At 44.2% G+C, this 14,534-nt stretch overlaps 1 protein-coding gene across 4 annotated transcripts in view; it reads right to left on the bottom strand.

Annotated features, from left to right (window-relative positions):
* The window catches only part of LOC121004016 (L-threonine ammonia-lyase-like), a 181,918-nt gene that overhangs the window by 34,741 nt on the left and 132,643 nt on the right, over positions 1-14,534 (bottom strand). For all 4 annotated transcript variants that reach the window (XM_040436039.1, XM_040436042.1, XM_040436038.1 and 1 more), the window contains 2 exons: positions 7,642-7,809; positions 3,247-3,304 (listed from right to left, as the gene is read on the bottom strand). In XM_040436039.1, coding sequence (XP_040291973.1) covers positions 3,247-3,304; positions 7,642-7,809 — 226 coding nt within the window. The remainder of the gene's footprint in view (positions 1-3,246; positions 3,305-7,641; positions 7,810-14,534) is intronic.

Here is a 14,534-nt window from a genome sequence, read left to right as displayed (position 1 = left end):
ACCAGACAGAGAAATTGCATACATACACACACACATAGCCAGAGGCAACCGCACGCATCAACAGTGAGATGCCTAGCAACCAGCTCAGGCTGCTACACTGACAACAAACACCTGTTGTCCACGGCAACCGCACCTGAGGCAAACTACTAACAGCCCCCAGCTGCGGTTGACGAAACACCCAGACTGCGGGCAACTGCATGCGGCTCCCAAGGAGTCACGACCATGCACATGGGCGTGACACATCACCCCTGTTACAAATCTTTGTGTCATCAGCAAAAAGACACACCTTACCACCGAGGCCTTCTGCAATTTTGCTGATAAAGATATTAAACAATATGGGTCCCAGAACAGATCCCTGAGGTACCACTATAACAGATCACTGGTAACAAGACCATGGTCTGAATATACTCCATTGACTACAACCCTCTGTTGTCTGTCCCTCCGCCACTGCCTAATCCATTCAACAATATGGGAGTCCAAGCACAAAGACTGCAATTTATTAATAAGCCTTCTGTGTGGGACAGTATCAAAAGCCTTACTAAAGTCTAGATAAATGATGTCTACTGCACCTCCGCCATCTATTATTTTAGTCACCCAATCAAAAAAATCTATAAGATTAGTTTGACATGATCTCCCTGAAGTAAACCCATGCTGTTTTTCATCTTTTTTCATCCTGTTACCAGTGATTGGTTAAATAAATATGTTAATGGTTTTGCTAGTTCACCGCTAAACTCTTTTAATAGCTTTGGGTGTATCCCATCAGGCCCCTGTGACTTATTTGTATTAATTTTAGACAGCTGACTTAGAACCTCTTCCTCTGTAAAGACACATGCGTCAAAAGATTAATTAGTCTTCCTCCCTAACTGAGGTCCTTTTCCCTCATTTTCCTTTGTAACAACTGAACAGAAGTATTCATTGAGGCAGTCAGCTAGTTCTTTATCTTCTTCCATATACCTTCCTTCTTTTGTTTTTAAGGGGCTTCTGTCACCCCATTAAACTCTTTTTTATTTGGGGTACTTATAATCCCTATACTGCGATATATCTATACATTATGTTATTAATCATTTTTGTTCAGTAGATAATGCAAAAAAACGTACTTTTATAATATGCAAATTACCTGTCTACCAGCAAGTAGGGCGGCTACTTGCTGGTAGCAGCCGCAAAAAAACGCCCCTCCTCCTGTTGATTGACAGGGCCAGCAGTGATCTCCTCCTCCGGCTGGCCCTGTCTGCATTTCAAAAATCACGCGCCTGTCTTGATTCGGCGCAGGCACTCTGAGAGAAGGAGGCTCGCCTCCTCAGCACTCCCTCAGTGCGCCTGCGCCGATGACGTCTTCTCTTTCGGTGACGTCATCGGCGCAGGTGCACTGAGGGAGTGCTGAGGAGGCGAGCCTCCTTCTCTCAGAGTGCCTGCGCCGAATCAAGACAGGCGCGCGATTCTTGTTGCCTTCAATGCAATTATTTGTTGCCTTCAATTGTGCCATTTTTAAGTAGTCCCATTTCTCCTGGACTCCATTGAAACTGTTCCAATCTGATAGGGACTCGTATACCACTAATCTAATTTTAGAAAAGTCCCTTCTTCTAAAATCCAAAACTTTTGTTTTTGTGTGGTGTGACTCACTTTACTTATAGTAAACCACACTGACTGGTGATATCTAGATCCCAAGCTTTCCCCTACAGTAATATCGGATACAAATTCCCATTTGTGAAAACTAAATCTAAAATGGCCTCCTTCCGGGTTGGCTCCTCAACTACTTGCTGTAGAGGTACTCCCAGTAGGGAATTTAGAATATCTGTACTCCTGACAGAACTAGATATTTTGGTTTTCCAGTTTACTTCAGGAAGATTAAAGTCTCCCATAATGATAACTTCCCCTTTCAATGTCATTTTAGCTATTTCCTCAACTAGTAGATCATCTAATTCTTTGACTTGGCTTGATGGTCTATATATCACACCTACATGAGTGGTCTATATATCACACCTACATGAGTTACCTTATGATTATTAAGCTGCAACGTAAACCAAACTGACTCTAAATTGGTCTCGCTAACTTGTATTAAATTAGATTTTATGCTATTTTTCACATACAGGGCCACCCCTCCCCCTTTCTTGCCTTCCCTGTCTTTCCTATATAGAGAGAACCCTGGTATTGTTATATCCCAGTCATTACTCCCATTGATCCATGTCTCTGTAACAGCCACTAAATCTGTATTCTCAGATGCCATTATAGACTCAAGTTCATTGATCTTATTTTCTAAACTCTGAGCTTGTCATTTCTTAACCTATGTGCTACTGGCATCTTCTGGCATTGTTCTGGGGGGCAGTCGGACTGCTGGATTATCACTCTTTTGCCCTCCTTTCCTAGTTTAAATGCTCCTTAGCAAATACTTTGAACTGTTCACTGAGGACATTCGTTCCCTTGAGAGAAAGATGCAAACCATCTTTCTTGTACAGTTCTTTTCCATTCCAACAAGAGCTAACATGAGACACAAAGCCAAACCCTTGCTTCCGACACCATTCACCAAGCCATCCATTGATTTCCATTAAAGCGCATCTGCCTGTCATGCTGAAGGTTATGCACAGACAAAACTGCAGAGAATGAAACAGTCGATGCAACCTCCCGTATATTATTACCAAGTGTGTGAAAAGCTTCCTTCACCTTTAAAACCTCATTGCAAGCCAGATCATTTGTCCCAAGATGGACAATAACATCCACCTCGCTTTTCTGCTTTGCTTGCCTAACAATATTAAGGATACGTCGTCTGTCCCTGCTAGCGGTAGCACCAGGGAGACACCTCATAAAACCATTTTCCTCAAACTTCACACCAAACTTCAACTTATGTCCTAACATGTGCAGCAGCCATTTTAGGAAAAAATGCAATTCGTTACCACGAAGTGTGAGGAAATTCGGATTCAGTGCAAATCGAATAATTCCTGAAATTTGGATCGAATTCCACTTCGTCAGCTTTGATTCGCTCATCTCTAAATGATACATAACAATATCCACATGGTACACATTTTTCATAGTAATGTGATATATGACACAAGAACGCAAGGTGTGATGTATGTATGGCTATAATCACGCTAAGCAGCACGGTGGCTCCAAATCCAACAAGGGCAACATCTGCATGGAGTTTGTATGTTCTCCCTGTGTTTGCGTGATTTTCCTCCGGGTACTCTGGTTTCCTCCAACATTCCAAAGACAGTATACAGCCAAAAAGTAAAATCACATGGCAATAGAGCCTACCTCCAAGGTGAACAGATCAGTGCTCAAGAAGATGTTCTGTTTTTGCATATCCAGAACCCTGTAATCAATAGACCGTATTAATAACATTTTTAAACGGTTGTGCCAAGTTTAGAAGTTATCCCCTATTCACAGGATAGGGGATAACTAGCTGATCATTGGGGGTCCCATCCCAAAAATGGGGGTCCCGTTTCTGTACTCGGTGCCGCCATAGAGAATGAATGGAAAGGCAGCACGATTTTAAAATATCATCTACATGGTGTGGAAATTCACATAATAAGGCTACATTCACACGACCGTATTTTGTTTCCGTGTCCGTTCTGTTTTTTTGCGGATTGGATGAGGACCCATTCATTTCAATGGGTCCGCAAAAAATGCAGACAGCACACCATGTGCTGTCCGCATCTGTATTTCCGTTCTGTAACCCTGAAAAAAAATATAGAACATGTCCTATTCTTGTCCATTTTGCAGACAAGGATAGGCATTGTTACAATCGATCCCCCCAAAAAATTGATGCAATACGGATGCCAAAAGGACGTCATCCGTATTTTTTGCGGATCAGTGTTTTGCGGACCACAAAACACATACGGTCGTGTAAATGTAGCCAAAGGCTACATGCACATGGAAAAATTCCACGTGGAAATTGTTCTGCAGTGCAGACTTTAAAAAATCTGCAGCATGTCAATTGTTTGTGCAGATATTCAGAGCAGAGTGAGATCTGGTGCAAACCTGCAAAAAACTCATGAAATTCTATGTGGAAAATCTGTATAAATGACACTGCCATGTGCATATGCCCTAATGCTTTGGGCCTCCCCTGAAAACATATTAAGGAGGAAATTCAGAACAAAAGCATTTAATAGAGTCCACGTGAGCAACCTAGCAATAATGCTGTGCTGGCAGCCATACCCACCACAAGATGTTCAGAACAGCCTGAGCTTAGGACGATTGATTCTTACTTCTTTAATGTAAATTCCAAATGGATTTTCAAAATTTAGCATTTCAATAATGACTTTAAAGAAACACTGAAAAATCTAAGTCCCTCTAATCCTACAAAAATATAATGGATTTGAAATACAGCTCCCCCATTAGCCTATTAGAGACAGGGTGTACATAGAGGTGATGGGGCCTATTTTAACACCAGAATGCCCTAACACCTGAACAGGAGGACTTGTTTGTCCCATCTCCCTTCCATGATCCTTGGGTTCATTCAGCACACCCTTGCCTTAAGGATAAGTGGATCCCTGAACAAGTTCTCTCACCCTCCAAAAGAATGCAACCAACCAGGTCTGGCCCCTGTCTCCCCAGGGGCTCCATAGCAGTCGCATAATCTGGCTTTATGTTATGTGTGATCTGAATTGCATAGACCACTTATATGGCGACTAATTAACAGAAGAAAACTTTAGAAAGTTGCAAAAAAAACATTGGGGTCATTTATTATTAGATATACCCCAATTTTAGGCATACAGTGGGATTCTAAAGTTTGGGCAACCTTGTTAATCGTCATGATTTTCCTGTATAAATCGTTGGTTGATACGATAAAAAATGTCAGTTAAATATATCATATAGGAGACACACACAGTGATATTTGAGAAGTGAAATGAAGTTTATTGGATTTACAGAAAGTGTGCTATAATTGTTTAAACAAAATTAGGCAGGTGCATAAATTTGGGCACCACAAAAAAGAAATGAAATCAATATTTAGTAGATCCTCCTTTTGCAGAAATTACAGCCTCTAAACGCTTGCTGTAGGTTCCAATGAGAGTCTGGATTCTGGTTGAAGGTATTTTGGACCATTCCTCTTTACAAAACATCTTTAGTTCATTCAGGTTTGATGGCTTCCGAGCATGGACAGCTCTCTTTAAGTCACACCACAGATTTTCAATTATATTCAAGTCTGGGGACTGAGATGGCCATTCCAGAACGTTGTACTTGTTCCTCTGCATAAATGCCTTAGTGGATTTTGAGCAGTGTTTAGGGTCGTTGTCTTGTTGAAAGATCCAGCCCCGGCGCAGCTTCAGCTTTGTCACTGATTCCTGGACATTGGTCTCCAGAATCTGCTGATACTGAGTGGAATCCATGCGTCCCTCAACTTTGACAAGATTCCCAGTCCCTGCACTGGCCACACAGCCCCACAGCATGATGGAACCACCACCATATTTTACTGTAGGTAGCAGGTGTTTTTCTTGGAGTGCTGTGTTCTTTTTCCTCCATGCATAACGCCCCTTGTTATGGCCAAATAACTCAATTTTAGTTTCATCAGTCCACAGCACCTTATTCCAAAATGAAGCTGGCTTGTCCAAATGTGCTTTAGCCCACCTCAAGCGGCACTTTTTGTGCTGTGGGCGGAGAAAAGGCTTCCTCTGCATCACTCTCGCATACAGCATCTCCTTGTGTAAAGTGCGCCAAATGGTTGAACGATGCACAGTGACTCCATCTGCAGCAAGAAGATGTTGTAGGTCTTTGGTGCTGGTCTGTGGGTTGACTCTGACTGTTCTCACCATTCGTCGCTTCTGTCTATCCGAGATTTTTCTTGGTCTGCCACTTCGAGCCTTAACTTGAACTTGAACAGCTTTCTGTATCCTTCCCCTAAACCATGATGGTGAACAATCTTTGTCTTCAGGTCATTTGAGAGTTGTTTTGAGACCCCCATGTTGCTACTCTTCAGAGAAAATTAAAAGAGGAGGGAAACTTACAATTGACCCCCTTAAATACTCTTTCTCATAATTGGATTCACCTGTGTATGTAGGTCAGGGGTCACTGAGCTTACCAAGCCAATTTGAGTTCCAATAATTAGTTCTAAAGGTTTTGGAATCAATAAAATGACAACAGTGCCCAAATTTATGCACCTGCCTAATTTTGTTTAAACAATTATAGCACACTTTCTGTAAATCCAATGAACTTCATTTCACTTCTCAAATATCACTGTGTGTGTCTCCTATATGATATATTTAACTGACATTTTTTATCGTAACAACCAACGATTTATACAGGAAAATCATGACGATTAACAAGGTTGCCCAAACTTTCGCATCCCACTGTATATCTTTCGCAGATTCGGTTGCAAAGGGTATTTGCAGCTAAATCTGCTACTTTTACCCACTCACGCCAGGTCTAAAAAAGGGGGTATGAAGTGGGTGGGTTCTGGCTGGCCGGCCTGTCTCATTTATCATTTTCTACGCTTGTTTTAGGCATTGAAAATTACCTAAATCTATGCCAGCAAGGGAGTTATGTAATACCCCAGAGTGGTACTGTTTCTAATGGGCTAACCATAATGTCATCTGTGTATGGATTCCAGGTCCTTTGTCACTGTGCATTGATAATATTGCTCTGAAACTGTTATGTTCATGTAATGTTCCTAGATGTCCAGCAGATGGTGGTGTTTATCTGGCAGAGAGAGAGAGAGAGAGAGAGAGAGAGAGAGAGAGAGAGAGAGAGAGAGAGAGAGAGAGAGAGAGAGAGAGAGAGAGAGAGAGAGAGAGAGAGAGAGAGAGATCCTTAGATAGAATGGAACTTACCATTCTATTCTCCCCCTTTTGGGCAAAAGTGGGCTAGTCCTGTTTCCTACCAAAGGAAGGGGTTGCAGTACTAGTTCAGGGCAGTCTAGTCTAGACAGTGGAGCTGAAAAGACATGAAAGATGTTGCAGCAAGGGGAAGACTTTCCCCCTCATGCAGCAGGAGTCTCTCCAGAGGGAAGCAGCTCATAGAGCCCCCTGACTCCTTACACATCTAGAGACAGAGTATCACGAGGGGGTCAAAAGCCAAAAGCACCCGACTCCTAAGGTACCAGAATGGTCCTAAATGCCAGCTGCCAGAATAGAGCCGAGTTCAGCACAGAAGAGAGAGAAAGCAGAGTTATAAAGTTTGCCTGCCAGTTTATGCCAAAGCCTGCTGGAACCAAGAGAAAACCTAAATACTGTATTGTCTGGATGCAAGTTGATGCAGGTAAAGCTGTTGAACTTTATAAGATCTGGACTTGACTTCTCCATCATTACTCATCCCCTTTATTGCTTCAGGAGCCTAACTCTGGGGAGCGAAGGTACCAGGTAGGAGCACCGTGACACCAACAGAGAATGTTAAGGGCCGCGCCACACCACTTGGCATTCCTATAGACCTGGAACATGATCAGCCCTGGGGGGCGGCACATTGCAGTTACGCCAGCACAGGGGGTATTAGAATTTTTAGAATAAATTACTTTAGCTTTGAAGAAATGGTTTTCAAGATATGTACCCAACTTGCAAAATTGGAAATATCAGGTGTACAACATTTTTGTGATGTTCAATGTGGTCAAAGTAATTAAAAATTTGCCACTGTTATTATTTAGGAATGTTCCTTGAGTAATAAAATAACGCTTTAACCCCATAATGGGGACTAAACTGTTTGGTGAACTTGTATAATCACCTGACTTCTTCTCGTCCAATGGCTTCCAAAAGTTTAGTGATCTCCCCAGGAAAGTCTGGCAGCACAACAGAAAATTTGCACACACGATGATCCAGAACCAGAGCTCTGTCCAAGCAATGGCGAAGTAAAGGCAATGGCAGGTTCCCGCTACACACAACCACAGCCACCCTGGAGAACAGAAAGCTTTTCTTAGAATATAATTGCAGAGAAAGATAATAGGTATGCTTCTTACCATTTCCTGTATCAGGTCAGGGACGAGAGGTAGGCAGGCTGGCAGCACCAAGGGCTCCATGGGGGAAGGAGGGAGGGAGTTTGGGGGGATATGAAATGCTCATAATACTGTATTATAAGTGCTTCTCTTTTTAGTGCATTGGTTAGGGATTGGCTGAAGAGAGCCTGTGTTAGGGGCAGTGTATATATCAATATTACATATACGAGAGGTGAGCAATGGAGCTGGGAGAGTAGTCATTGGAACATGCTACAGTTACACGGTAGGATGTTTAGTGGCCCACCTGTAAACATTTAACCCCTTCCTGGCCAGCCAGTTTTCACCTTCCTGTCAGAACTTAATTTTGCACATCTGAAATGTTTACTTATTCAAGTGATTTTGAGACACATAGAAGTTCATGTTAGTGGTAACTTTCAGTTGATATGTTTTATCTTTATTTTTTTAAAAAGCTGAATTTAAAAAAATTGGCAATTTTCTAAATTAGAATTTCTCTGCCTTTATAACATTTATCATGTAGAGAAAGTTATTACAAGACGCTTGCTAATGTATTGTGATACATTATATACTGCTTGTTTCTATGGTTATGACAACCCTGCAATCCATCAATGGCCGTGCTTGCACAGTATAGGAAAAGGTGCTGGTCTTTCTGGTGACCATGACCACGGGAGTGCATATAGGTGCTTTTTCCTATAGTGTACAAGCACGGCCACCACTGCTGGATTACAGGGTGTCTTAAAGGGATTCTGTCATGACATTTGAGGCCTATAACCTTGTTCTGTCCCCACATGAAGGCGATTGAAGGTGTAACTGATAATGACTTTGTGACTGTCCTACCTTCGTATCCAAGCAGTGGAGCAGACCGGACCGGCAGATGCTCAGGTTAGATGGATCCAGACGTAGACATGAGGATGCAATCAAACGTGGGTTTATTTGATCCAGAGCAGTGTCATACAGTGATACAATACAGGAATGCAGTAGATGCTGTGATGTGGATGTCTTTTCTGAGGCTAACTGCTGAGGCAACTGCTGGTCAAAAACTGATGCCTTCACAAGCCGAGGTGTGTGTCTCCAGTCACAAAGGATGCAGCACTGAAAAAGGCTACAGGAAGTGACCAGGCCCAAGGCTGCTAAAACCACGCCCAGAGAAAACTTTATAGACAACGAACGAAGCGTGCAGCATACAAATTCCGGCCAGCAGATGGCAGCAGAGAACAATAGATTTAAACAACATAGGTAAAAACAAGAAATAATACAGTGCAGAAATTCAATATGAAAGGAACAGCACACTCCCCGTCTGAAATTCACTTTGGGGATTTCACTATGACGAATGTCCATAAAATATAAACAACCTGTAAAAGAAAACATGTTAGAATGCAAACATAGATTAGTCCTGTTCACCCTGCAGGGACGTTCTCGACGGGTAATATTAAAATGAGTTCGTTGATTGGTCTTGAGAACGTTTTAAGCTCGCCTTTCCTGAAGATCTTCAACTCCACCTTCCGGACCTTGCCATCCTTGCTAGGGAAAACCTTTGAAATTAGTCCGATAGGCCAGTCAATCCTTTCGGTTTGTTGCTCTTTCATCAATACAAGGTCTCCTTCCTTCAAGTTTGGTTTGTTGTGTTGCCATTTTCTTCTTCCTTGAAGAATACTGAGGTACTCCTTTCGCCACCTGTTCCAGAAGTAATCTGCTAGATATTGTACACGTTTCCAGTGTTTTTGGTAGATGTTAGCATGAGTAAATTCTCCACTAGGTGTTAGCGTACTCTCAGTCTTTTGGGTAAGTAGAATAGCCGGAGTCAGTATGGCAGGTGTTTCAGGATCCATAGACACTGGCACAAGGGGTCTTGAGTTGATAATAGCCGAAACTTCGGCAAGAAGGGTGACTAGAGTCTCATGTGTGAGTCTTGACGAGTTTACATCCATCAGCATAGAATTTAAGATGTTGCGTGAGATGCCGATCATTCTCTCCCAGGAGCCCCCCATGTGGGAACTATGAGGAGGATTGAAAATCCAGGTGCAACCTTTTTCCGCCAACTGATCTTGAATGGACTTGGTGTCGATGTTAAGTTCTCTACAAGCTCCGATGAAGTTGCTTCCCTGGTCAGACCTCAATTGTTTTACTGGTCCTCTGATTGCGAAGAACCGTCTTAAGGCATTGATAAGGCTGGATGTGTCCATAGATTCTATCACCTCTATGTGAACTGCTCGCACACTCATGCAAGTAAATAGTACAGCCCAACGCTTACTGTTTGCGTGACCGCCGCGAGTCCTGCGTGCGGATACCATCCATGGCCCAAAGACATCTAGGCCAACATAGGTGAAAGGCGGCTCTGTACATAGTCTGTCCGCAGGCAAGTCGGCCATTTGTTGGTGTAGTTGTTTTCCTCTTGCTTTACGACAGTGCACACATTCATGCAATACTTGGGCCACGCGTTTTTTCATACCTATAATCCAAAGGCCAGCAGACCGTATTTTGCCCTCAGTAATTTGCCTGCCTTGGTGTTCGGCCCTTTCGTGGTAGTGTCGGATTAGCAAGACGGTGATATGATGTTTGCTGGGAATGATGAGAGGATTTTGTGCTGCAATTCCCAGGTGGGCTTGATTCAAACGACCACCAACTCTTAGCAAGCCAAAACTGTCGATAACTGGATTTAAGTTGGCAAGAGGGCTTTTTAAAGGAATCTGCTGTTTGTTGTACAAGCACTTCCATTCTATGTTGAAATTTTCCTGCTGGACGTGACGTAATATGAGGTACTCACTATGAGAGATGTCCTCAGCAGAGAAGGGTTTATGACAGGCATGCCAACCATGACAATCTTTATCTTGGTGAGTATTATGATAACATCTTGCAATGTGCACTAACCTTGCAATAGTTCTGACGAGTCTCATCCAGCTGGAGAAACGTTCAAAGCGCTGACAACCGAAGCTGGCGGTTTGCTTTGTTCCAGTGACTAATGCACTAACTTCAGCGCGGATTTCTGGATCATTATCCGGATCCTGGATGCTGAAAACTTCCTGTACACATTCGTCCGCCTCTTCAAGCAGAAACTCTGGACCTGTAAGCCAAGTAGAGTTAATAAAGGAACCTATAGACATAGGCCTAGTGGCGTGATCTGCTGGATTAAGTTCGGATGGTACGTAGTGCCATTGTTCAGGTTTGGAGGACCTCCTGATTCTCTCTATGCGGTTACTAACGTACACATAGAATCGCTTGGTCCGATTGTGGATGTAACCTAAAACGACCTTACTGTCGGTGTAATACTGGACTTCAGCTATGTCGACACCCAGTTCTTGTTGTATGAAATCCGCAATCTCAACTGCCAACACAGTCCCACAAAGTTCCAGTCTGGGAATAGTATGATCGGGCTTGGGGGCTAACTTAGCCTTACCAAAGACGAATCCAACGTGGTTTTGGTTGTTAGGTTCTGTCACTTTCAGATAGGCAACCGCTGCGATGGCCTCCGTGGAGGCGTCTGAGAACACGTGGAGTTCTTTCTTTATGCTAGAGGAAAGTGAGGTTTTAATATAGCATCTCGGGATGTGGATCTCATCCAAGGCACACAAAGATCGCTTCCAGGCTTCCCATTTTTGCTCTTTCTCGGAGGGAAGTGGGGTATCCCAATCCTTGACTGTTTCAGAAAACTGTCTCAGTAGAGATTTACCTTGTATGGTGATGGGCGCTACAAATCCCAGCGGATCAAATAGGCTGTTTACCACTGATAGGACGCCTCGTTTTGTGAATGGCTTGTCTGCACAACTTATCTGAAAGCCGAAAGAGTCAGCCGAGAGATCCCATCTGAGGCCCAAGCTCCTCTGCACAGGTGGACTGTCCAGTCCCAAGTTAATGTCCTTGAATCCTGGTGCATGATCGCCTGATTCGAAGGCCCTCATAACGGCCAGGCTGTTTGAAGCAATTTTGTGTAGTCTAAGTTTAGCTTGGTACAACATACTTTGAGTCCTTTTGAGCAGATCGATAGCCGCTTCTTCAGTGGGTAGTGATTTGAGTCCATCGTCTACGTAGAAGTCCTTTTCTACAAAGTCTCTGGCGTCTTTACCGTACTCGAATTCTCCCTCTAATGCAGTGCGCCGAAGGCCGTAAGTTGCCACGGCAGGTGAAGGGCTGTTTCCAAATACGTGTACCCTCATACGATATTCTGCCATCTCTGCGTTGGTGTCGTTATTCTTGTACCACAGAAACCTGAGGAAATTCCGGTGGTCCTCTCTGACTACGAAACAGTGGAACATCTGTTCAATGTCGGCGGTGATGGCAACAAGCTCTTTTCTGAACCTCATCAGCACTCCAACTAGGTTATTCGTCAGATTAGGACCTGTGAGAAGGACATCATTAAGCGATACACCTTGATGTTTGGCACTTGAGTCGAAAACAACCCTAATTTGATTAGGTTTCCGTGGGTGATACACTCCGAATGAAGGCAAGTACCAGCACTCGTCGTTCTTCCCTAAGGATGGAGCTGGTTCTGCATGGTTGTTGCGGAATATTTTGTCGATAAAGGCAACGATGTGTTCTCTCATCTCAGGCTTACTGTTCATGGTACGCTGAAGAGAGTTAAATCTAGACAGAGCTTGTTCCCTATTGTTCGGGAGTCTCACCCTGGTAGCTCGGAAGGGTAATGGAGAAACCCAGTGATTGGTTTCGTCTTTAAGGAACTCATTGTCCATTATCTTGATAAATTCTCTGTCCTCTACTGACAAAGCTACTTTATCATCGTCCTTGCTGGTATGAAAGACTAATCTTCCCAAGTTGTCAGCAAAGGGAGGAATGTCGTCAGGTGGTTGTATGAGGTCTGGAGGCTTCTCTTTCACCTCATAGTGATGAGGGCAAGGCTTAATGCAAGTTGTGCGTCCATCTCCACGCACGTACGTTTTGAATGAGCGGATTTTTGGTTGATCCAAGCATACATTTCCTATGACTACCCATCCCAAGTCCAGTCTCTGGGCGTATGGTGCATAGTCGGGACCATTACACTGTTGACGCACCTTGTGTACCCTTAGATTGTCTCTGCCAAGCAGTAGAATCTCGGCGTTGTTGTCCATAGGTGGGATAACGTTGGCTAGGTGCCTTAGGTGTGGATGGTGAAATGCAGCTTCCGGGGTAGGAATTTCATCCCTATGGTTGGGTATTTGATCGCATTCGATCAGCGTCGGTAGAGGTATTTCTGTATTTCCACTGACGGAACAAGAGATGAATCCTTGTGCCCTCCTGCCGCTAGTCTCTATGCGACCCGAGCAGGTGTTTAAGATGTAGGGTTCTGACGGTCCCTTTATTCCAAAGGCTTCAAAGAATTTAGGTCCTGCTAGGGAGCGGTTGCTTTGGTCGTCAATGATGGCATACATTTTTACTGCCTTTTCTGGTAGCCCCTCCGGGTAGACCTTGATTAGGCATATGCGGGCACAACATTTCTCACTCTGGCCCTCCCCACATACGTCCAAGCATGAGCAGGAAACAGCAGTGGCTGTGTTAGCGTGGTTCTGGGGCTCCCCGCCATGACTTGGAGCAGGACTGGTGGTGACGGCAGCAGGTGAATCCCTTGTGAGTGGAGTTGGGTGCATAGCTGAGGCATGTCTATCACTATGACACTCCTCACACTTGATAATGGATTTGCAGTCCTTAGCCATGTGCTCCAATGAAGCGCAGCACTTGAAACATACCCCAAGCTCGGTCAGGACTTTCCTGCGCTCCTGTATTGTTTTGGATCTAAATCCTCTGCATTTGTTCAGTGAGTGTGGTTTTTTATGAATGGGACATTCACGATTGAAGGCCTTGTCTCCTGATGAGGTAGTGTACTGTCTACCAGTGGGTACTGCAGATGATGGTAGGTTAGTCTTTCTAACATTCACGCTGCTCTTAAAGTCTCTGTGTTTATGTACAATACTTTCATACCTTGATGATGGTGTCACTGAGGCTGTAGTATTGAACTCCAGGAAGTCGAGGCTGGGGTCATTCCTCATCTGGGACTGTTCATCGATGAACCTACAGAAATGAATAAATGGGGGAAAAGTGACGTCATGCACTCTTTTGTACCTTGAGACTGATGCCGCCCACTTCTCTTGCAGGCTGTATGGTAACTTCACGACGATTGGGTTCACCCCATGGGCTGTATCCAGGTAGCACAGCCCGGACAGACGAGGGTCTCTTTTGGCAAGCTCCAGTTCCATGAGCAAATCACTTAAATCCTGAAGCTTGTGGACATCCTTGAGACTGATCTTGGGGACGTTCTGCAGTCTCCTGAATAGTGCCTTCTCTATTGCTTCTGCACTGCCAAAGGTGCGTTCGAGTCTCTGCCAGGCTGCAGCGAGACCTGCTTCTGCTTGTCCCACATAGACAGTTCTAAGGCTCTTGATGCGATTTGTGGAGCCTGGGCCCAGCCAGTTGATCAAGAGGTCGAGCTCCTGCTCTACGGTTAGGTTGAGGTTGGCGATGGCAGCTTTGAAGGTTGCCTTCCAGGCTCTGTAGCTCTCCGCACGGTCATCAAATTTTGAGAGACTGGTGTTAATTAGCTCTCTGCTCACCATAAACCTGGCAAACTCAGACATATCTGATTTCTCACTGCTTGTTGCCATGACAACTTGTGATGCCCCTGGGGCGTATAGGCTGCGTGGCGTGAAAGGGTGAGATGCTTCCGGGTAGAATGATGTTGCTG

The sequence above is a fragment of the Bufo bufo genome, chromosome 6 (genome assembly GCF_905171765.1).
Source record: "Bufo bufo chromosome 6, aBufBuf1.1, whole genome shotgun sequence".
NCBI lineage: Eukaryota > Metazoa > Chordata > Amphibia > Anura > Bufonidae > Bufo > Bufo bufo.
Note: the sequence above shows the minus strand (reverse complement) of the source record. Positions and strands in the feature narration are given on the sequence as shown.